Raw genomic sequence first — 25,909 nt, 5'->3', positions numbered from 1 at the left:
ATACACAAAGAACTACAAAACATTATTTCATAGGAAAGGAAAACTGAATCTGTTCAGTGTGGCGATAGGAATCATGCAAAATCATGCAAAAATCACTTCCCTTTCCATTTTTAAAATTTTAGACCTATTTTGCATTATTAGCAACCCCTTTTATTGAAAATAAACAACAAAAATATGTCAGAACTACCATCACATTTCCAAAGGTGAATCATAAGCAGTGAAGCCATGAATTGACATATTTGGTTTTTCAGTGACTAAACCATGACTATGCTGGGCAAATAAAAATATTGAAACACCATGAAGTTCTGTTAAACAAAGCAGAAAACTATTTTGAGTCACATTTAGGAAGATATTTATCTGCCTATAGCTGACAGGCTATACACCAAATCAAGAATGTGTAAGCATACATGAACACAAACATGAATGCACATGAACCTTTCAATCTGTATAAAAAGGATTCATTAGTTCAGGCTACAACCTGTGTTCATACCTACCATTAGACACATGCAGTTTTCTTACTAGCATCATCAATATACTCTTTGCTGTACCTTTTGTGCTTTACACACACACCAGCCAATGCAGTCAGATATATCTAAAGTGAAGCTAAGGGCACCCTCTGAAATTTCAGTTCCTTGAACTCCCTCTTCCATAACTTTTTTGTAGCTAAGGCTCACCTAGAAGAATTGGTCCTGGTCTGTACCTCATCCAAAGCAGGTTCAGGATAGACCTTATTAGCTGGGACTCTTTGCTGTTACCTTTTTTTAAGCCCTGCCATGTTGGCTGGAAGCAGTATTCCAGCAAAACACTGATATTTTATCCCTTATTTAAGAAGCTATTTAAGAACCACTCTAAGATGCTTCCCTCACCCAGAGCCCAGTGTGTTACTGTGCCAATGTTAATTGAGGAGCTAAAGGCCAAGATTAAGTTCCACCTATTCCCTGGGAGGATTTAGTTTCCCATGTTACTATAAAGATACTTCCTAGATGCACATGGAAGCTGACACAGCCAACTGCAGGACCTTTGCCTGCTGCACTTCTCTCCCCGAAGAAACACTAACCCCTATCATTCTAAATGAGTGCAATTCCCATCTACACTCATTTACTAGCAGGGTAGTATAAAGAGGCCATTGTGTAAAAAAGAGTCAGGCTCACTGACCTTTTTTTTTTTTTTTTTAAAATGAAGGATGCCCTCAGCATACCAACATCTTTAGATAGCAATGAACCATTCTGTGCAGCCCCACTTCCTCCTCCCCTTTACAAAATTCCCTCACTTACCCCGGACACGACTTCAGTTTTAAATATTAAGACAGCACTGTGACTAGGTAACAGTAATAAACACTGAATTCTGAAGTCTCCACTGTAGTTGAGGTTCTTCTTTTTCCCCCTCACACTGAAGCAAAACAAACTGATGACCAAGTTGCTGAACTGAAATAAAATCATTTAAATTAAAGCATTTCCATAATATTGCTCACTGTCCTGAATGCATTTTCAGGATTGTAACAGAGGAGAAAGGTTATCAGTAGGCAGCTGCAATGGAATGAGTTGGAAACAGACAGGGTATCTAAGCAGCCAGCTCTGAAGTATCTAATTTAAATTTAAGTAAACTTGGGAGTTAGGACAGCTGGAAGAGGCACTGGGAAACTCTCAGAAGCTCTATGCCTTGTACTTAAAAGGCAAGTAATAAATGACAGGAATTAATTTAGTGTTCACAAATTATGGGAGCTCAGTGGCTAAGGGATCACTGTTCCAAGGCCAGCTGGTGTGGGCAACAGTGCACATGAACATCATTTTTGTACAAGTACTGGTCAGTGAGAACAGTCCTCAGCTTTATACTTTATTCAGTCAAAGCAACTGTCTGTAGAAGCATAGCTTGTACTTAGCAAAAATGTTATCCTGGCTGCTGGGAGCAAGTCAAAGTCTGTGAAAGTAACCATCACTGCAGTACCTAAGCACTTAAATACCAGGTGGTGTCATTGTGATTAACAGTGAATGTCTACTGTGGCATGAACATTTTTCAAAGCACACAGCTGGGTCACAGCCAACTGCATAAAGACTGCAAACACATGGTAGGAATTCCTCTCCCTTTGGCACCACAAGGGTATGACTGTCAGCCCAGAGCACTGTGCTGAATAGCTGCTGTAGAAAGAAAAGTACAGGAAGGCAGAATAAGACAGTCCCATCCTTCCCCCAGGAGTATCAACTCCTTACAATTAAAATCTGGCACATTTGGGCCTGAACCATGAAACTGAACAGATGCCTCCAGCCTCTGCTGGAACACACAGATGCTGACCTGAGCTCAGGAACTGTCCAAACACACCGAAGCGAAAAGCAAGGGTTCAAACTACCCAAGTCTCTCCATGGCCTCAGGACACTATGGTCCAACAGCCTGAAAGCATAAACACTCCTCAGTTTCTCTGTTGCTTTGCTATGAGGCTCCTCGTGTGCCAGACCCATGGCCTGCAGCATATGCCATGTGCAAGACCCAGGTATAGGCTGTTTTGCCAAAGAGCAAAAGGAAGAATGTTTCCTCTGGTTCCTCTGCACTCATGCTAGATCATCTGGTGAACTGGTGAATTGCACCCTAAACCAACTATAATAAATTCCAAACTATTACTTTGCTAAAATAAAGCCAGATGTACTTATTTTATACTCTATTTACGAAAGTAACAGGGTGCTTAAGAGACAGAGAGAAGGAAACTTTCTCTTCCTTGCCAGCCTTCCTCATCTGCAGCAGGTAGAATGCAAGAACAACCATGTTGATTCAACCAAATGAACAGCTATTGCCCTGCCTTTGACAGGGGCCAAAAGTATCTGCCTGAGGGATCATGTAAGCATAGAGTAAGCACACAGTCACACTTACTCAGAACACCTTTGCAGCCCAAAGAGTTCATGTGCCAGATGTGATGCCTTTGTGCTTAATAGCTATATCGATCAAACTCACAGCCCCTGGGCAGGGAACAGGCCCTGTGTCATTCATCTGGCTCACAGCCGGCACCCACAGGGCACCTGAGGTTTACTGTGCCACTGGCAGGCTGCATGACTTCTGATGGCAGCAGAATAGCCTGCATTAATGTTTGCCTGGAGCACACACGGAGAGGCCACTGCAAGAGCAGCTGCAGTGCACAAGCTTCAGGCACCATCAGAAGCAGTTACAATACCTGCCTAGCCTGCAAGCTGGCACTCAGCACCAAAAAAGAGAAATTTAGCAGGAAAGGCTATCCGCTTGCTCTTTAAAGTGACTGAAGGCACAGGAAAACTCCAAGAGGATGGCAATGAGCAGAAGTATTTAGCTGGCGGTAGCCACAAACACAGAAGTTGCTGGTTTTAATTTTACCCTCAAGCAGTTAGAGTGTGAGAGGCATTCAACAAATGAGCAACTGCATCAGAGCCAGCTGAAGACCTAAAACATGGGCTGCTCTTAGTGTATATCCCCATGTGCCACAGGAAAAGGATAGATAACAGTGCAGCTCTAGATGTCATGGGAGGTAACACTGCAATGGCCCTCTACAAAAAAAATAAGGTATGTAAAGAAATTATGGTTCAGACACTATTTTGGAAAAAGGAGTATTTCCGAGAGTTACATTTCTGCTGCTACCTATTCCTACAAATCACAGAAATGTAATTTGTTGAAAATGCATAGAGAGAGATTAGGCCACAGATTTTTCTCAGAAGCCCTCCGGTAACAAATGTTTCAGCTGTGGCCACCAGCTCCTGTGCCTGAGCACTCCCAGGTGAAACAAAGGGTTATAGTAACTCAATTCACTGACTCTTAAGGACTGTTCCTCTCCAAGTTTGAATTACTCAAGTCTTTGGACCAGAACCAAAGTTAAAATTTCTCCTACTTTACAAAGCCATATAGGGCATGTGTCCTTGTTGGGACTGGCCCTGCCGAATGTGGAAGCAAATCCATGAACACAGGCACTCCTCAGAGAGGTTACAAATGAACTCCTCCAGCTGCCGATGCTTCCATGTACTCCCTGGGGGGAGCTGCAGCAGTGCAGAGGTTGTGCCACGACTGTAGGCTATCTTCTTCCCTCCTGTTACTCCATGAGGATGAAGCATTTAAAATCCAAAAGGGATCTGAGGGAGAAGGTCTGAGTTCTCAGATACACCAGCTCTGTATTATCATACCATCAATGCTTAGAGTGGGCAAGAAGAAAAGGGGTTGATAGAGGAGGGAGGACGACAATCAGACTGGCTGGCCAAACTGCCAGGAAGAAGGAAAACTTCACAACAAATACTTTGTTGTCTATCAGAGACACATGGAGAACTTCCTATAAGTACTTCTTGCATGTTTGCATTAATCCACTTTGTGCACCAGGGCATTCAGCTACACCAGGCAGTTGCAGAAACAGTGGCATTAATCTTTAACACTAAGAATAAAACTGACCTAGAATAAATAATAGTTACTGAATAGTTTGTCCATTTTATTTCATTATAAGGAACCCTGTTACATTGCTCCCATCACACCACGTTTTTTAAGAAGCTCCAAAAAATCAAACAGAACAAAACAAAGATTCTCAATCCCGCCTTAATTTTTTTTTTTTTTTTTTTTAAATCTCAAAGAAGTAAGACTGATCTCATTTTGCTAGATCTGGTTTCTCATTTCCATACTGGAAGTGCCATCAATTCTTCCCAGTTTCTGGTACTGGCAAAGTGAACAGCATTAAATGTGACAAAACAGAGCGATGACAAAAAAGAGAGAATGAGAGATTCTTGTTTAAAAAGCCAATTCTGATTTTTTTATGTAGGATACAGAACAGGTGTTAGGAGAAAATAGGCTCTAAGGGCAGCGCAAAAAGCTACTCTAAAAAAGAGAAGACCATTCCCATTTCATCTTATCAGTCCTTTAATGAGGAAAAAAGGCTTTATTTACAATATGTTATTCTGATCCTTACACTGGATTATCATCCACACTGAAAGCTGAATATAGCCCTAATGTTTTAAGTAAATAAATGTGAAAGGCTAAAACAGTGGCCACTGTGAGGCAGAGAGGCACACTTCTATCACAACAGTAAGAAGCACTGGAAAGGTACAGTACCTCCAGGAAGAGAACAACTGAGAACAGCTGTGAGTCACTTGGAAAAGGTGTGTTCAGCTGACCATAAAGAAAACACCTTGGGGAATTCATGGGATGCAGTGGTGGGGCTGCATCAACAGCTAACACACAAAGCTCCTCCCAGATTATAGATATCCTCAGAGATGATAAACATGCATCGGTGTGTGTGTGTGGAAAAGAGATTTAAGAATGACCCATGCATTCAAATAAAACAATCTTATTTGAATTTTCGCCCAGAATTTAAATAAAACCTAAAGTGTTCACTTTACTAGATATTCAAGCAGTTTGGCTACCCTTTCTCTTAATTCCTGTGAACTTTTGTACTTCCTCATTTCTTCCTAAGAAGAAACAGCATTGCTACAACAATGGCTTTACATCACTTCTTGTTCATTCTGAAAGCAGAAACGCCATGAACCTGGCAAAATAATCTCTTCTTAATGCTTTTTCAAAATATCCAGATCCAAAGAGTGTATGCCATGGGACTATACAAAAAAAAAGGCATCTTCAGATGCATTGAAGGCAGCTACAGATAAAAGGCTGCTCCTATGTGTTTTGCAAAGTCGGGCAAGAAAGAACAAGCAGTTTGCCTGATTTGAGGAAAGTTTGAATAAGCATCAGAAAACTTTAAAAATCATATTCTGTCTGTGAGCAGTTCTTGTGTGGGGCTTTTTTAGACGTTCACATTTGCCTGGAACATACTTAGATGAGTTTTCATTTTTTGTGATTCCATCCATGCTACTTTAAAAGACACAGGAGCCATTGCAGGAAACAGAATGACAACAGCTGTGAGGAGAGCTACAGCACAGTGCTCTGTGCCAGCCAAGCTCTGAGCCCATTGTGAATCTCCCCCTGTTGTGCAAAATTCAATACTGAATGCTTTTACAGGAATGATACAAAAAAAGGCACTCCAACTGTACTAAGATGTCGGCATCTGCTAACAGAATCGCTAAGTAGCTAACATGGCCAGACATTTAAAAACAGAACTTTATGAAGCAGAGTAATTCTATTATCTACTATTCAGGACAAGCACAGGGTATGTCCCAAGCTCAGGGAAGGGAAAAAAAAAAAAAAAAAAAAGTTTAAACTTCAGAGCTGTTAACAGAAATCAATACAACTCGATCAGAGGAAGAATCCTACATCAGTCCTTGAAAGCTGAGGAATGCAAATGGAGAGAAAATTCACATAAAATACAATAGGTATCATAAAAGGCGTGGAGCAAAGTCCTAAGCAACGTATACTTGTAAGTCAACTGAGACTCACATATCTGAGCCAAATAATTTCCCTGAAAAAGATGTCACTGTATTTTATGTGGTCTACTGCGTGTGGTCTACTGTAACCTTTCAGTATTGCCCTATGTTCACAATTAAATCAGTATTCAAAGGCAACAGAGAATGTCTTTGTCCACATGCCACCTTTATGTATCCCTGTTTTGTTCCTTTACGATATGAGTCAACGTGTCCAGTGATAGAACAAGCAGCAGTGGGCACAAACTGAAATAAGAGGAAATTTAATTTAAATGTAAGGAAAATTGTGCGGTAAGGGTGATTGAACACTGGCACACATTGCCCACAGAGGTTGTGGAGCCTTCATCCTTGGAGATGTTCAATCCTGGCTGGCCACTGCATCCATTGTTAGTCTCATTTCTCTTCAATCTCTTTCCATTTCATCACTAAGCTGTCCTCTGCTCTGCATCTCCTTAGTTCTCCATCTCAATTCACGCACACCACATACATGTGCACTCCTTCATCCCATCACCTGCTTGAATACTTCTTTCTTGTTTACACTTGCTTTCCATATATTTTTAGTAGTAACAGTCATGAGCCCTCAGATAATTTTCCTGTGTTAATAATATCCATCAGTATAGTAGTCTGAATCATTAAAAGCTCTCAACAAATTAACAACTCCCTTTCTACCTCAAACATCACAATTGATCCTGAGTTTTGCAACCAGTGGAGATCATAGTCAAATGCACCATCTCATCATTAAAAAATTCCCAGCTTCAGATTTGACATGACTCCCTAAATCCTTTGTTATATACGAGGCATGTTGACCACTGGATTGTTTCTACTACAGAACCAGAGCTCTGTTCCTCTCTTGTATCTTGCACTTTAGGATCAGACTCAGGAAAAATAGCAGCAGACAGAAACAGAAAGCTGAGACCTAGAGACCAAAATTTATATAAATAATAACAATAGAAAGCTAGAAATGCCTAACAGTATGTTCTGACAGGGTGACATGACCCCAAAACAATGCTATAAAAGACACATTTTTTCTTTATTGGAACACAAGAGTATGGTGGCTTAAATATTTTAAGATCTTTGTAAAATTCTTTACACAAAATTACATCCACAGATCAGTTCATAAGAGCTCTTATTTTATGAGGCACTTATAGCAATTTGCTTCTTCAGAGTAAGGTACTTAGAAGCATTAATAACTCTATCTTCCAAATGTTCATGTGATAAGTAAATATTACTGCCCCCCTATACAAGGGATGCACCTGAGACAGACAATTTGTATGATCTGCCCATGACTGCAGGGTCTGGAATGCCAATGTCGAACAATTAAAATAGTTTCTTGTGTGTGGTTCAGATGAGCAATATCTTCATTGCCTTTACATGTCTACTCACTAAAAATACTGTGGATTTGAGTACATTCATTTTTTTCTACACCTTATCTTACGACACTGAGTCACATGAATTAATCCCTCTTTTATATTCTGCACATTGACTAAATAATGAAATGTTCTAAAGACATTAAAGGATTGATGCCCACAGAATCAGCATTTGGGTAGGTACAACACAGCACAAAATCACTTCCATAGGTATAAACAGAAACTCAAAACGTTCAGGATACCAGTGACTTGGTGAAGGTCAAGCAGTAAGCATATTCCCAAGGTACAAACTGATCTTCTTAGTTATCTGGCAAACAAGACCAAATTGTCTAGGAAGCCCTCACTGCAAGCTTACTGCAGACAAATCTGAACATTAGATCATATTTGTCAAACTGCAGGTCTCTGCTGAAGATGCAAAGCTTTTATTTTGTACTTGCTTTAGAATTAAAAGGAGTAAAAGCTCTTCCATTCTACCTGCATATCATTCTTCTCCTAGTCTGTAAGCAACCCAAATGCTTAAGCGAGACATGATGATGCATGAGTTAATAATAAACAGAACAGCTCTCCCTTTTCCCCTATCAGTACTTCAAAGCACTCACTTAGTGTCAACTAAACTCTCCAAAATCTGAACTCTTCAATCACCACTGTGAATGAAGCAGGGTTTGTTTTGAAGTCCCCTGCAACCACCCTGCCTCCCACAACACCCTGGAGTCAAGTAAAATGTATTAAAGCAGAGAATACAATGACCATTTGCTCTATGCTTACAGACAAGTAAGACAGAAAATATCTTTCCTGCTGGCCCTGAAGAATATGCAAAAGACTCAATAAATTACCATGTTCAGACAGAATGGTAAAGGTCTCCACTCTTACCTGAACAGCACTGTATCTAAAGTCACGTAAATATGATTACTTGGGTAAATGAAGGTTAAAGACTTTAAGTCATCACAGATGTCTTGTGTCAGAATGACAATATTCCTTTGTGAGGAGGCTCTTATCATGCAGCTGTACAGTGTTTCTTACCCAAACTAAAATATGGTAAGACAACTGAGAAATATGCTACAACTGAAGACAAGTTCCAAGCTGCCCTCTCCTGTACTGTCTTTTGGACCAAAGCTCAAAATGTAGCAAGAGTTTGCAAGCAAAAACAAGAGAGTGAATGACATAGAGAAGAAAAAATATTCCTCAACATTCCTGTTGAAATGACCAATGTTTTTAATTAAAAAGTTTTTAAGGAAGTTCATGACCCAGCACAAGAGTTATAGAAATCATTTGAGAGAAAAAGCTATCAAGAAGTAGGAGGAAACACCCTCTTTTGACTTTGACAGGCAAAATCCATAGATGTGTTCATAACTTTTAATCAGCCTGGTGAAAGAGCACAGTATCCTTACTGATAGTCCAAATTTTAAACTTACACTCAAAAATTATGTCAAGCAGCTAGCAAGGGCTTGAATGAAACGTAGTATTTTGGAGGTTTTGTCCTAAAAGGGACACTGTTTTCTTTCTTAACCCACAGAATCTCATTACATGATCAGAGAGAGACAAATTTCTGTACCCTGAACCAAACAGACTTGAAAGACCACAAAAGGGGTGAAGCATTCATAGTCAGAACTTACGTTTAGACATGGTAGGTAGTTCAGAGAGTGCTCAGAGAAGGAGAAGCACCTTTCAAAGTGTGACACCGAAGCCCACAGATGCAAGAAGACAGCTGGCACTGCCTAAGTACAATGGGAATTTCAGACTGTTTTTTCACTTACCTTTGCACTGCTGCACACAGCTCAAAGCACTGACAGAAACTTCATACAAACATTTAAAAAAAAACTCTCTCACCCCAAAGGGATTAAATACATATATGTTTCCCTCTACTTCTTTCAGATTCTACCTGTTAACTTCTTAAAAGACAGAAGGGGCTGTCTTTAGGAAGGAGTGAGTTCTCTCTCCTTTTTGGTTTTGGTAAAATCTACAGAAACTCTGTTTATCTCTACAGTAAAGCAGCTGTGATAATATTCTTGTCCATAACCATTCACTTACACCTCACCTAGCAAGCAAGGAACACTGATATTGATTGCCTTGTTGCTGGAATAGGGACACGTTGTGCTAACATCTACTACAGTTCAAATCAGCAAAAATGTTTTCATCCTTCTAACTGAATTATGCTATTTCAAACTTTATCCACTAATTTATCTTCCATCAGGTTCCTCCATACTTCCATTCGACATGCTGCTACATTAACATTTGCAAACTGTGCATTGGGTTGGTTATGCTGCAACTAGTTTATCTGCATTTATTTTTCAGCACAGGAGGTAGAGTAAAACAGGACAAGAATTACTCTTCCACAGATACTCTCAGGAAGTTAAGAAGCCTTCCCCTCCCCTCTCTACTCCAGTTCCCTTGTTACTTTTCAGTTTCATAAGCTGGTTAGATCAAGTCAGAAATACACACAAAATGGTAAGAGCTGTCTTGGCAGCCTTCAGTGAATTCCCATCATAAGCACTTTCACATCCTCCAGCAAGCAAGCAAGCCAAGGTGTTTCATAAGACCAACCCACAAAACTTAATGAATACATTTAAGAAATTAACTGAAGCTTTCACCATCTATGCTGCAGCATCTTGCAAGGGTCTAAAAGCCTAACCTCCAAATTCAAGCAACCAAAAGCAGCTTTTCACACAAAGCTGTTATCAACAGATCCTGTGTAAAAACTTTAAAATGTTTAAAAGGTACACAGGCAGAAAAATAAAGAGAATTGTTCACCTATTACTACAATGAATTTTGCAATGGAAGTCTGGAAGTCTAACACGAGAGTTTATCCATAGAGTAGAAAGAACAGTATTGGGTTTTTGTACTAACCCTCTTTTAAGTCTCTTCTAGCACAGATCATTGACCAGTTCTTCACTAATACTATCCCTGAAGTTAATAATCAGAACCTGTTATTTCCCATGGGTCTAAAAGACAGAGTGAAAAGAAGCAAGGCAAAAATTAAAACAATTGCTTTGTACAGTGCAACCCAACTCCAACTAGAATCCAGAACATCACAAACAAAATGTTTTCGTTTTGTTAGTAGTGGTGAGAGCCTTGCTTGTCCTCCTTACCTGCAAAAACACTCCATTACTACAATTTGGAAAGGTAACCAAGAGAAATGAACACATCCCAAGTTGTCCTCTCACCTTAGATAAAGAAAATTAAGAGAGAAGCCAAAAGATGAGGTAAGTTTATTTTTACACAGCTCTTCAACAGATTTTGATAAGAAACTGATCAGTACTGCGAAAGTACTGGAAGCTCCCGGAGGACTTGGTGCTCCCTATCACATAAACTGGAATCTTTTTTGCTCAGTACAGTAATGGAAAGAAGACAGCAGGGGCATGTGAACTCTGTGGCTCTTCAGCATGTACCTGCTTCCAGGTACAGGCAGCTCTGACGCAGCATAGCTCAGACACAACTGCTCACTCCACATCTCTTTCAGGCAGTGCTATCACTGTCAGTCCCACATTCCAACCATGCTTAAGCTCTTTAAGTGCAGAAAGACTCATCAAGGACAGTCTAAGAAGTAGGCAGATGATGCCCATGCAAAAGATGGGATAAACTGGCACTTAAAATTATGAAACATAAATCAGTGTCTTCAAGAACATGCAGATGCGTGCTGTGAACCCAAATGGGGTGAAAATTTCATCTGTTACGTAACAACATTTCCTACAGGATACACTGTGCTGATTGCCTATTTACACACTTCTTTTCCTGATTTTCAGTGGAACCTTTTTTCCACATACACAGTGACATGAAAAATATCATTGAGTTCCAGTCTGACTGCTCCAGTTACTAAGTGACTATTTTGGCTTTTTCCAAATTGCTCTCAGAAGAAGGGTTGGGAGACATTTAATGACAGGGTGTCTGACATGACCATGTTGTTTTCTCACAAGATTACAGAAGAATTAAGCACATTAAGCACAACCTTTTGTGCGTTTCTGACTGATGTAACTCAGGAAGTTCCTTCTTATGAATGTAAAATAGTTATTAATATTTTGGGGAAGATTTGAAAAGAAGATTTTTTAATCATGTTTTATAACTGGCAATTTGGCATTTCAACAGCAATTTGGATATTTTACTCCTTCACATTTTCTTACTAAGACTGTTTATTAAACCACTATGACATGATGTCTGTATGTTAAGTTGGGACTAATTTTTCTGTTGCTGAATTCAATGGCAAACAACTCCGGTTGTTCACAGGTAGCTGGCTTGATCCTTTTATTCAGAATTTTCAAGATATACATTTTAGATGTATTGTACTGATCAGTACTGACTGCAAAAAATTTCTCTTCACCTTTGCATTATTTTCCTCATGCTCAAATACCCCAGGTTGTTTATCTTCATTAATGAATTCCCAATATATACTTATGCTGCAGGCTTTTCAGAGCAGGTAATATTTTATTATTAGTCTAGGTATTACACACTGATTTGCTGTTCTAATCTCAGGCCTTTAAATATTGCTTTAATATAAATTCAGTAATAATGATGATGATAAATGGAGAGAGTGTTTCTGGTATTTTGGACTATGGATAGATCCAGACTGTGAAGCTCAGTTGCGAATGCAAACTTTGGAGAAGTTTGAGGTTCACTTCAGGGACCACTGAAGGTCATGCCTTTCATTAAAGAGTTATTTGTAGCTCACAGTGACATTTCACCATTACCACACATACCATGCCTGTGATTAGTTTTTGAATGAGTGTACCTGAACTATGAACTCATTTTACTGATCTTGCTAACCAGCACTGGTCAAATTTAAAGAATAAAATAAACACCATACATGAGCTTGCTGCCTTTTCGTAATTTCATCCACTCATTTCCCCAAAACTGTATCCTTACTAAACTATGATCTACATGGACAATTCTGCAACAAAAAAACTACTGAGGTCAGACTTATAGATCAGGCAAGAGCATTATTTTTGTAAGAAACATTGCACCTGAAGATACTAAAAAAGCAACCACGATGTAAGGAGCTTCCTGGAAGGTAACTTCACATGTTACCTCATAAAAAGCAACTTTGTGCATTCTCCCTCAGGGTAGAATGTACTTCCTATCTCCTCCAATGATGTCATGTTGAAATATTTAATATAAATTCTGAAAAACCTAACAAGCATTCAGTTTTAAAGAGCAAACATCAGGTATTTCTCATCATTGGTCTCATTTAGCTTGCACCTACTTCAGCTCTCTAAATGCAATTCAGAAAACTTCAGACACAAATAAAATTTATGCTGAACTGTTCAGTCACAGAAAGTTTTTTCTAGTCTGGCCAAAATTCTGCAGATTTATCCTGCTGGCTCCATGTTGCTATTCAGGATATTTCATGACTGTCCCCTTTTAATGCTACCCCAAAGAGCAGAGACTATGTCACATCAGAAGGAGGTGAGAGAAAAGATTACCATCCCAGCAAGCTAACCTGCACCAACTACATTTCTGCTCTGCTTAAATCTCATTTGTTCCAGGAACTCTCCTCTAAACAGAATATAGAAACACAAAATACACACTAGATATCTCTGAAAAGAGCACTTGTCAAGAGCAAGTAAGGGTTACCAAAATATACATCCCTGCGGTCTTATGTCACAAGCACAGCTGAGAGGAAGGACATATGGTTAACAGAAGCCTACCGAAAGATTACTTACCACTTTCTCCACAGACCTCATCTACACGTGTTAAGGTCAAAAGCTCATCTCCATTAGCACACAGCAAAGCACCTTCTAGTATTCCCAACAAGATGGGAACTGCTTTTTTATTTTTTTCTTTTTTTTTTTTCTTTCTATTCTTTTTTTTTTAATGCAATTTCACCCACATTGCCAGATACAGACTGATGGTATCAGTGAAATAATATGGTAATGGAGTTGTTGCAGGTACCTCCATGTTACACGTAAGTCCAACTGGCTGTAAAATACATAAATTAATAAATGGAAGGGCTGAGATTTCCCCCTTTCACAGGGACATGAGCACTTGCCACTCTCTCCAGCTGCTAATTCCCAAGATACAAACAGAAGTTGAAGAAAACGTGTATGTCAGAAGGCATCAATATGACAGGATCCACTGCGAATGCACCTTCCACTCCTGCCATTGTTTCCCGTTGTATCTACCACATTAAAATGTGACATTGTAGTGTAGTCTAACGTACCTCTTAGAGCACAGATTCTCATCAAATTGTTGTAATCAAACACGTACCAAATTTCATTTCCTACCTCTTCCTACCTACAGTGACTCAAGTAATATCTTACTCCAGGAAGTGTCCCAGGGGGCTTTGTAGCAAAAAGGAGAAAAATGGGATTTGTCATAAGAAAAGAAGAGAAGATTTTGATCCAACACTCTAAACTATCTATATCTGCCTCTGCCCTTGCTTACCTAATGAATAAACAACACACTAAATGTGATGGCACTTGATGTAGTTATTTTGACTGCTCTGAGTGCAGAAGCTTATAGTATCTGTTCACACCACATACAACAACTATGGAAGGTATAAAAAAAACCCTGCTTACCTTTCATCCCAAACTTAGAGTGTCTTCCAAACTTCAGAATAATGAGCATTATTACTAAACCAGTGCACACCAGTGCTGCAATTCCCACCACAACATACACCTAAAAAAAAAGAGGACAAAACGGATCTGTCTGTTTTGTTTTCATGAACTACCTTCAAAGACATTCAGCATACATTCAGATTAACCCAGTAAAGAGATTAATTTCAACTGGGAAACATCTGCACTCACATCAAAGAGTACAGAAAACAGTCACTTGTTGAGGTTTCTTCTATCCTGCAGAGAACAGAGATTCAGACACCTCTGAGAACAACTTTTTCAGCATTCTACACATTCAAGACAGGTGGGAGGAAGTGCATATCACCCTTTTCCCTTCCAGTAGAGTGGCATGTTATAAGACAACACATAAGAGAAGTACATAAGAAAAAAAAATTTTACTGTGAGGGTGGTTGAACACTGGTACAGATTTCCCAGAGTGGCTGTGGAATCTCTATCCCTGGAGATATCAAAACCAGAACAGACACAACCCTGAGCAACCATGCCAGCCCCACTTTAAGCAGGGAGGATTGGACCAGAGGATTTCTCAAGGTCCCTTCCAACCTCAGCCATTCAATTAGTCCGTTACCAGATGAGACAAGACTGTCTGGAATCCTCCTGATTTTTTAGCACAGTGTCCCAACTCACAGTCCACTCTCTGGTTCACAAATGCACATGCTCTCCACTGCCTGCTGCTTTATGGAGTTACTGATGCAGGGAGGCTGCAGCATCAACCAGGCTGGTCACCCAGCACCAGTTTTCAACAATTCAGTTCAGGAGAGCATGAGAGGCAAGGCAGCAAAGGAGGAGGCCTACCAATTCAGCTACTTATACTAACATCTACTGCAAATTATTCAACCAAAAATCTACATGAAATTATGTTTTAAAAACATACAATTAGAATTTGGAAGTCCACTACAGCACATCCTCTCTGTAAAGAGGAGCTGACTCCAGGACTGGTACTCCAACTACAATCTTCAAATTACCTTAGATGTCTTTGTTTTGTAAATAAAGAGTTGCTCACCTTGGCTAAAATTAGAAGCAAAGTCCTGCTAAAAAATTACAGTTAGTTATTCGAAAGAGCATGAAACAAAATTACTAGTAATTTTAATTGGACTGAAAAGTGATTCACTCTTTCAAAATATAGAGAGAGGACAAGAGTGGGGAGCACTGATTATTTTTTATTTCCTTTTTTTTCTGAGTTTTGATCACAACACACTAATAGCTCCAGTGTTCTGGTAGTTCAGGGTCCTATTACAATCTCCACAGTTTTTTGAGTTGTATAGCCAGAAAGTCCACCAAGATTACAGACCAGGAAACACTGTATATACTTACAGTGATGCTATCTTCATTCTCTTTGTTGGAAACATCTGTTGAAGTGATTTGATTACTGTTATTTGTGGTGTCTCCAAGATCATTAGGCGTGGTTTCATACTCTTAGGAAAGAAAAAAAGGTTGCTTTTATAATTTCATAACCTTAGAGTGGAAGGGGTTGTCTTTATTTCTGCTCTGTAAGATGGTAAGGCCACTAACAACTCTCAGGACTCTGAGCCCTTTGGAAATAATACGTAACTGCTGGTGTAGCTGGAACCTTTTTTGGGGGAGGATCTATGTGGCAGATAATCAAACAAATGTGTTGTGACTGACAACCTTGAAAAGAGATCTACACCCTAATGTGTATTTCTGCTGGAAAAACTAGAGTTAAATAAGAACTCCATCCATAAAGCTATTTTTATGCACTTCTGACTTCCCATTAAAAATGAAAGACTGCCCTCTATGTTGAACTTCTCCAGCCTTGTATTCAGCCAAATATAGGACAGTCTTAGAAATCAGCTCTGGGACTTTTGTTTAGTTAAGAAGAACTTGGCAGACGGGTTTTTAGATAGTTTATTACTATCAAATCTGAAATAGCCGTTTTTCCTTGCTTAAAAAAAAATAAAAAATACTGTTGTGTGCACAGAGGTTACAGTTTAGCATCATAAACTGTCATTCAGGTAAACCTTTCAAAAATTAAGTGCCTGAGATTGTATGAAGAAATTTGATTTATCAAAATAATTCCACTGACAGGTATGCAGGGGTGAATCTATAACTATTCCACCAAAAGAATGAACACGGCTTAATTATTTAAAAATGAAACACAGACATTTGAAGTCCATGATTTCCTGTCACAATTATTCAAATGAGATAAAAATAGTGTACATATGAACTCAGACTAATTTGTATTAAAATAAAAAATTTTAAATTTATATATTTTATCATTACATCTTGAAATATACAAAACCTTTCCATTTTATGACTGTAGTGTGTGCAGATGAAAGAAACAAACAGGGGCAATAACTCTATCTATTATAAAATGCACCTCCAACACTGTAATTTAAATTTGCAATTAATTGCATATTTCTTTACATGTTTCGATTAAAATCAGTGCCATAAGCCTACAGATGAAATTTCAACTGTGAATTTGAAAAAGCAGAGCGCAGAGACACAACTCTTACAAACTGCAGAGGCAGGAACTGTTCCAACTGCAGAGCTGCTGCTGAGAAAGGGCAGGGAGGGCCTCGTTAGAGTTATCTGCTTCAGCTCCCAAGGCCAGTTTGGAGAGGTCAGCTGGCAATGCTAGCAACAAGCTGCACTGGACTTTTGATCTTCATGCATGCATGAACACATCTGCTTTCCGCAAAGCACTCAGCAGGCTGCAGATTTTTTTGGTACACTAAGCTACGCAGCTACCTCTGGCACTAGTGCTACAATCAGTACTGGTAGGTTGTCTAATCAGCTCACGTAGTCTGTTTTGGCTCTACACCAGGCATGTCGAAGGATAGCACTCTTTCAAGCCGAAATACATATTAAGTATAGAGAGCTTTAATGAGAAACAAGATTTAATTTCCTGGTCTTTTACCATTTGAATTCTTTGACTCAGCACTGCATCTCTATGCCTACAGCTTTCTATACAGCAAGGCCAGAACAGCAGCAAGCAGCAAATGAACAGCACTCCTTACTGCAGGCAGCACAAACCCTGCCCGAATGGCTCACCTGCTCAAGAAGACTGGACAATTGGAAAAGGTGCTGTGCGGACCATTCACCACCATGACTACATGCTTTGACACAGCAAAGGAGGAGACTTCTGCTTTATTCATTTGCAGGCAGAGTGCATTTTATAACAAGTATCTCAGCCTACAAGATTGGGCTTCCTTTACAATTGACTGGGAAAATCTTCACAAAGAGTTTTGACCAACCCTATATTTACCGTAGCTTTAAAAGATCAATATCTATATTAAAAAAAAAAAAAAAAATTAAAGCCTATGATGCTCTAGCTCTGTAATGCAAACTTTCAAGAGGGGAATTTTTTGCTCTTAATTTTACCTGTAAATAGCGGTGGGCAAAAGCCGATGCTATTTGCAGTTATGTGCATGCTCACATCTGTACTAAACTACTGGAAATCACACCCCGAAGGACTAACGAGAACTATGCAGAGTGTTTCAGGTCTGGTCTGTGAATTCTCTGAAAGCAGTTTTATATTAAAACGGGCAAGAGCTAAAGTAGGCCACATTGGTACACTGGTGTTGCACTGCCATTCCCCACTGTGTAACTGTGAAAGCATTTGCATTTGAACTAGTGCCAGATCTCCAAAGCCTCTTGAAACGATTGAGCTAGGCAAGGAAAACACGCGCAACAGCTATCCAGACAAAACCAGGCGATTTGGAGTTAAACAAATTCCTGCTCATTTCACGATGAAATCCTGACATAGACACTGAGCACTCTGATACAGACAGGGTCACGCCTCTTGACTCACGCTATGTGGGACTTGTAATGCTTCAGGGCCAGGTTCTCCGGTGCTGCGCACCTCACGCAGCCATCTGTGACTACACCAACTGTGGAGAATCACAGCTGAGGCTGGCCGTTATTTTGCAGCCATTTCAGAAACCAGCTGCATGTCGGCTGGGATATAGACAAGAGCACAGTCACTCCAGCACCACGGCAGGGGGAGTCACTCTGCACGGTCCCCTGGGGGCTTGGCTCATACGGGGCATGTTGTCTCTCTGATGTTCACAACCATGTCAGAAGAAGCAGTGTGGCATGGAGATGTGAACTCAGAGCCAAAGAAGCTGGCTTTGCATTCGATTTACTGCTCAGCCGTGGATGAGTTGCTTTATTTCTCTTCGTTACTTCACAGACAGGGCCAGGATAGCCTCCCCTCTCTGCCTTTTCTGAGAGGTGTGCTGGAGGCACCAGTGGCAGCTCCGCATTTGCGGCAGGCAGTGCCCCATGCAGCCAGGACAATGGGGTGTGCAGGGAGGGGCAGTGCTTTAAATCTTCCTTCCAACATAAGACAAGTTGTGGGTAAAAAGCTTAGCACAGAGTGGTCTGAAAAACAGTAATGAAAACCGCTGTCTCTGGGAGAAGCTCATCCCAGTGGTCCCACTGTCAGCCATGCATGCAGTGGTCCTCCAAAGAAGTGTACCAGTTCCTAGACTTTCCAGCCACCCTTATTTATTCACACCACTAACCGGACTTGCGAATTTGAAATAATTAGGGAAACACTCTGGACTACAAAGTGTTTCTCAAAGCAAGAACTGAGTCACCAAAGCAAAGATCAAAGACAGCAGTTTCAAACAGCAGAAAGGAAAGCCAGGAATAAAAAGGAAAGCTGCTTTCATCAGGACTAGGTCTGACAGGCTGTGATCCGCTAGCGCAGCTCCAAGCACACATCTCAGCAGAAACCTACCCAAGTCAATTGAAGCACACCACTCACATGGTTAAAGCCATATAGAGCCATCAGGACCTTGATAAACAGCTCAGAATCAAAATGTTCATGCATACAGCTTATATAATACAACACATGTAAGAAATTGTGCAAACCATCATCACTTTCCCACCCCCCAGCCCTCCCAAAAAATAATTTGGAAAGAGAGGGAGGGAAAGCTATCCTTTAGTATTTCTAAGCAAATTGATGCTTCAATTGCACATTTGCTAAAGTTTAATGAAATGGAATGGAATCAAAGCAATAACATTTAAATCAGCTTAAGGAAACTTGAGTCACGGGACGTTTCATCCAAATAAAAAGTACTCCAAACAGGATCCAGCTTCTGCTGGAAGCTAAAGGGTGTTTGGGTATGTTGGTTAGGATGGACTTTCCTACTCACTAGAAGAGTACCAGAAGTAGTATGTAAAACTAGCCAGATGCTTTTCATTTTGCAGCTTCTCTTCTAGTGCACACTGGCTTTCACTAGGTGCAGACCAAAACATTTCGCATAACTAAAAAACTAATGTGAACACTGTGTCATCAAATCTTCTGGCACACACTCAGATATCACTGAGTTGATGGTCTGCTTATGCAAGAGAGATTAAAGGAAGGTACAAATGAGCGGACAGAGCAAAATAAATTGCCTACAGGAAAACTTACTTGTGCCAGCCTCATTTGTATAGTGGGATTTAGGGGTACATTTTTGGAGGCAAAACAAGTATTGAATCATCCCTGAAAAAATAAATTAAGTTATATAAGGAGAAATCACGAACTCTCTTTCCTCCAAGAAATGCCTCCAAAAGGTTCACAAAATCTCATGCCTGTGAGTTACATCAGACAGCTGTCATCCTACAGGATCAACTGCAGTCATTCGTACCAGTGGATTTATGCTTCTCCTAATGTGAATCAAAAGCAGCAGAGTAAGTAAAACGTCGTATTTCCCTCACGTATCTTAAACAATATAAGGCAGGTGAAGAACCAAAGATACAAGATACCTTTTAGGATTGTTCTATAATATGTGCCATTTCAATTTAACTGAGACTGATAAACAATGTTTTAATGGCTTCAGTTCCTTCATTTCTACCATTAAAAGCAAAGAAAATGGAAATCAAATATATACCATAAACGTCTGGATCCACAATTGGGCCACTACCTGTACATGGAGAAGAGAAAAAAAAAAAAAAAAAAAAGAAAAAAGAAAAGGTTTGTAAATAGATTGCAAATACTGGAAGAATAAGAGTTTCTTTAGGATTTTTTTTAAGAGTTGACACATTATTTGCAATAGCAATGATCAGTACCTACACAAATGCAAAGCAACATCAATATATTGCAGCACCTGTTTATCAGGTTTCATTGACAAACATTTTAGAGCTATCCCAAAGGTTAATATTTTGCTTCATGTGAAATAGATAATGCACGGGGTACTAGCTCTGGCAACAGCAGGCGTATTTCCCAACTGGGCAAAAGTCTGCTTTCCACTGTTAATGTATACCTGGAATAAGTGCAACAGTAACTATTCCTGTTGAAAAATCGATGGTAAAATTCTCTCTGATTTTAAGTGGAAGCAGAGTACAGTAAGCATTGACAATCACTGACTTTTACCTGGTCAAAAAATTCTGCTATTAAATCACTGTGAGAGAAAAAAAGTTTAGCTGTGAGTTGGCTAGTTAAGGGCTAGAGGTAGCAATGACCTAAGCATCACCATTTCATTCGCTCTGTAAAAGGATGCTTCCAAGAAGCCAGCTGCACAGCTGATACACAGAAAGACCTCTTACCAAAAGAGTCAGATGTGTCGGAAGCCAGCCTTTACACAAGCAAATGGATAGCCATCTAGTCTACACTTCTCTAAATTTTACTAGTTCCAGCTTGCAGCTTTTTCTAATTACTGCACATATGTAAGGCTGAGCACATATGTGAGTATAATGCACAGTACGCCCACTGAAATTAGAGTACTATTAGACTGTTCATGCTCTGAAAGATACTTGTGTTGTATTTCAACATACCCATTCACTCTGGTCTATAATGTATTTATAGCATAGCTTATGTAGTAGGCTCCTAATCATCTCTCCCATATTTTTGCTCTTTCTTTTTGTTGGTTTGGAAATAAAATTAACAGATAGTTAAAATCCCTAAAGATGAATCGAACTTCAAAAAGCATAATTCTATTTATAATATTATACAGTAAACCCACAGCAGTGGCATTACACTGGCATCAAGCCACTGTAAAGTATGACCAGAATACCATTCTTTCTGTTTATGTCAACAGCATGAGAATCTGTGCTGGAAATACTAAAGAGAGTTGCAATTTATTTGCAGAACAGCAGCAGATAATTAGGTTTATTTTTAAATGCATTTGAAGATACTCTAGTATCCAGAGATCTAGGTTAATGGACCCCATGAGAACTGTCACGTCAGTCTGCTGAAATAAACAAGTAAGGAAAGCTTGTACTCTCTGCCCTCGAGCAACTTCTGACCAGGGTCTTCTATCCATAAAAGTTCATGGATTTGTTTTTTCCAGTACAAAACATCCATCTGCTAAAAGACAGTATTTCTACTTTACCGTCTGTAATCTGAATGTATGAAAAACAACAGAAAAATACCCAGGCCTTTATTCCTGAGTTAAATGGCAACATTTTTGTTATTGTTTACTGGAATTGGGGTAATCATATTAGTTTAATCCCTAACTCCTGCCAGAGATATAAACTAGGAAGTTATCAACTCCATTCAAACACCTTCAAATAAAGTTGCAAGAATCAAGATGCTGGATGAAATCCAAATTTCTATTTAGTATTCCTTACATAAAAACATATCTACTCAGTAATCAAAACATCAGTGGAAGCTATTTTAACATTAAACTTCACCAGCGTAATTTTGCATGTTTACACACAATTATTTTTAAGGCAAACACAGAACAGCATTGTTGTTTTGTCCGCTGTTAGAACAGGTTGTTGTGTAAATAAACTATTAAGAGACTTATCTTATTCACTCATCTTTACAAACTACATCAACTATACTTGGTTTGCTTGCTTCTTTCTTTATAAAGTCGACATTTTCAAAGCATCAGAGCAAAAGACTCAATCCAGAAACATACTTCTGCAAAACAGCCCCACACTCTTATGCCGCACAAGCAAGATTCTACTTCTAAGGCGTACTTAACATATACTTTGACATGATACTATGTGACTTAGATTCCTTCAGCTGAATTTCAGAATAGAGAGCTGGTAGATGAATAAGCTTAATTAAAAATACTTATTACTGGTAAAAATCTCTCCTGCATTCAATAGTTGTTTTGGATCAACTATGAGAACAGCCTCCAGAATAAAACATGAACATTTCTTCCTTACTGTTTGCTGCAGTGTAGTCTCAAATAATCGAGTCATCAGCAGCAAGAACAGCTTCATAGGAATTCAACAATTTTAACAGATTAAAGCTAGTTAAAAATCTAGGCAATAGAATTTGAAATTTATTCTTCCAGGCCTTCGTATTTAAAACAAAGTCTTAATTCACAGCATCAAGTGTGTTATCATTAACTGAATCCCACTGTGGTACATCCTTTCCTCTCCTTTATGCCTGCATCTTCAGAACAGTGAAAAATGTTCTGCAGGTAGCATGCTGGAAGTTGAGAGCATCTTAGTACAAATTACGTCTTTGTGATGTTTGATGCAACTCTGAAAGTGGAGTATTACACTGCTGATGATATAACATGCATCAAACTTGTATTTAATTTAGATAGACATATGGATTATAGGTGAGGAGTGTTTTTTAATTTTCTTTTGTTTTTACCTTTGGAGCATTTGCCCATAAGTGATGCAATAACTAGAGAATCAATTTAAAGCTCAGTGAGTATACCCCACCCCATGAAACATCAGGGCTGGTATTTAATTCAGTCATGAAGGCATTGAAACGAACATAATACCAGGGTGTGGGCCTTAATCTTTATGCTTCATTGTACAATATGTGGGCCAAAAGAAGAAACTACATAGTAACCACAGCACTGAAAAAGCCTTTTAAGGGTCTGAAAAGGCCTGACAGTGCTTTAAATAGTAATAGTTTAAAACAAAAATTGTAATACAATGCACAGAGGATTCTAGTTTTTTAAGATTTGCTTTTATGCCAGCTTCGGTGGAGGAGACAACAATGTTGTGACATTTTCTAAAGCTCAATTCTCACAGGAAAAAAAATAAACACAATACTGAAGAGGCTAAGTAGATAAGCATTTTCCCCTGTTGTTAATTTTTAAGACTGGTTTGGTTCCATCCACTATGCATGATTTCTAATGCAGATACATCCTGTCTATACATAGTCCGGTTTCTTCTGTATTCTTTTTGTGAAGCTTAATCCACCACAGAGCTTGGGAAATGCTTAAAGAACACAGCACACATTAGCTTGGGAAACTTACATTCCTGATGAGTATAAAGGGGATGGAACAAATAAATAATGCTGTCTTTCTAATTTGGAAGATACCTACAGTTCTATTCAAGGCTTTAAAAGGCCACAACTGGGAAATTTTCAGTATACAGGGGAGAAGCATAAAGGAAAAACAGAATAGTAAAAGGGATTTGGATCAAAGACAAAAAATTACAAATTCACCTCAGTGTATTAGTGGAACTGTTACTCTGTTAAGAAAATGAAGCCAGGTTCATATTAAATAATCAGGGTGTAAGAACTTCCATTGTGCACAGAACATCTATGAGGTGAATTGTTTTACTGAACTGTTATAATTATTATTAGAGTATGCCAGTAGCTGAAACCATGGCATGTTTCTGTAATGAGTCTATTTAAGAAAGAACTCCAGAGAAAAAAAGAGGAGAGGAGTACTACAGACAGCAGGAGTAAATAAAGCCTGCTTGAATCAGCTCTTCACCTTCTTCTATGGATGAGAAAGCAAAAGACCTGCCATCTCCCTCCCCACAGCAGAGTGAACTGATACAGAAAAAATACAGACTGTATTTTTACTGTCTGTAGCCTTCAATGCAGGAGAGAGAATTTAAATAGTCACTTTTTCTTCTGAGAGATAACATTAACACTGCACATTGCTGTTTCAGAAAAGAAGGCTATTTATATCCCATGGCTAAAAAGCCAAAGGTACACACATGCTTGTATGATATGACTGTGCAATTATTTGTGCAAAAACATGCCTTTATTTCCACTCCAGCTGTGCAAGGTCCGCTCAGTTTTCTCCACATACCGCAACATGCTTACACGTATGCTTTCTTACGCTTTCAGTCACTTCACATATGGTTTTGAAGACTTGGGAAAAGATCAAACCACAGTGAAGATCAATTGCCTACCACAGTCCTTGCAGCTCAATGAGTTAGTCCACCTTAAGCCTGCTCATACAGCACTTAGGAAGGCTGAGGTGAAGCCTTTAGTGCAACTGAAGACGTATATATTTAAGAGCAACCATGCAGAGCACAGATATTCCTAGGCACGTAGGTGCCCAACCTTCACCAAAATGAATGGGAACTGGACATCAAAATGCCTGTGAGGACCTGAGGCCTTGTCCCTTCTGCCTCGGGCTTACTTGTTTTCTCTCCAGCTCCCTCTGGTGTCCTACACAACATATCATCACCTCACTGGACTGCACTACTGATTTTGCAACAAGGCACTAGATGCCTGTGTCCTTGGATACACTGCCTAGTTGCATTCGTATGCAGTGCAGAAAACTTACAGCATGGCTGAATTGGTACTCAGTGTTTTCCAGGATCAGAACTGAGACTTGAGAAAACACTTCAACAACAGCAACCTTTTACTAGCCTTAGCTGGCACTGAGGATGGTTACTCAATGGGAAGATTTACAGAGCACTAGAATGGCCTCCCTTGAGAAGCAATAAACAATAAAAAAATGTACAGGAAAAAACATTATTTTATAACTAATCTTGGAGTCATTCATTCAGAGATTAAAAAAAAAAAAAAAAAAGTGTATAAAAAGCTTCCTCCAAAATAGTTAAACTGGTGGCCAGGAGCGCAGTCTCATCAATTTGCAATTGCTAACATAAAAAACCACAACTGTACTCACCATCTCCAGGCACTGACATGAAATGAGCATCAACCCGTTTTTCATCCTCTCCATACTCATTCTTTGCCAGTAAGGTATAAGCACCATTATTCAGGTGGGTAGGATTGTCCAGCTGAAGGCAGCCATGGTACTCGCTTTGATTGATAACATGTATTTTAGTACAGATGTATTCAGACTCATTCAGTATAGCCCCTTCATAGAACCACTGTAATGTGGGCTTAGGGTTCCCTTTCACAGTGAATGGAATACACCAGTGGTGGTCCGGGGTTGGAGATTCAATAAACGTGATATTTGGTGCAACTATATTGGAAAAAAAAGAGTGAAGAACATCAGAATACTCTGAACATGTCTTTCTTCCCTTACCTCCCTTCCCCCACCGTTATCAGGGAAGTATTTTTCATTCATCAGTACAAAAGTATGCTGTTAGTAGGAATGATACCTATTTGGAGGATACTCACTCAGGAACCCACCTGCTCTGCTTAGGGTACTATGCTCACAACTGAAATGAAGCTGCTCTTTAGAAAGAAGCAAAACAAACTAGCTTCAGACAAAGACTGAACACCTGTGAAATCACTTAAACCCTTTAAGGTATGGGAAGTTCAGTTACTGGATCACTGAGAAGGGGGAGAGAGACATTTTAGCTTTACTCTGCTGAAAAAATAGTGCAGAGGAGTGCTGAAGGAACACAACAGTACTGAAAATATTTAGAAGTTGGCAAAAAGCAAGTAGTACTGGAAATATATTCAGCTAGGAAAACAAACTTTCAGATTATTTTCTTCACAGAATCAAAGACAGAACAGATGACTTAATTCCCTGGATTCTTCTGTCAGGGAAAGACTATTTTCTACCACACATTTTCTCATTCTTTGTTCAAACCTGCTAAATGCTTTAAGTTTACAGACTTGTTCTGTTTCCCTCAGGAGATTATTCCAACACCT

At 39.3% G+C, this 25,909-nt stretch overlaps 1 protein-coding gene across 6 annotated transcripts in view; it reads right to left on the bottom strand.

Moving 5' to 3' along the window:
• The window catches only part of NTRK2 (neurotrophic receptor tyrosine kinase 2), a 208,235-nt gene that overhangs the window by 132,842 nt on the left and 49,484 nt on the right, over positions 1 to 25,909 (bottom strand). For all 6 annotated transcript variants that reach the window (XM_032981906.2, XM_032981907.2, XM_042787626.1 and 3 more), the window contains exons 8-11: positions 24,972 to 25,271; positions 20,073 to 20,105; positions 15,544 to 15,644; positions 14,176 to 14,275 (exon numbers count right to left, since the gene is read on the bottom strand). In XM_032981906.2, coding sequence (XP_032837797.2) covers positions 14,176 to 14,275; positions 15,544 to 15,644; positions 20,073 to 20,105; positions 24,972 to 25,271 — 534 coding nt within the window. The remainder of the gene's footprint in view (positions 1 to 14,175; positions 14,276 to 15,543; positions 15,645 to 20,072; positions 20,106 to 24,971; positions 25,272 to 25,909) is intronic.

The sequence above is a fragment of the Tyto alba genome, unplaced genomic scaffold, assembly GCF_018691265.1.
Source record: "Tyto alba isolate M040663 unplaced genomic scaffold, T.alba_DEE_v4.0 Super-Scaffold_13, whole genome shotgun sequence".
NCBI classification, from domain to species: domain Eukaryota; kingdom Metazoa; phylum Chordata; class Aves; order Strigiformes; family Tytonidae; genus Tyto; species Tyto alba.
Note: the sequence above shows the minus strand (reverse complement) of the source record. Positions and strands in the feature narration are given on the sequence as shown.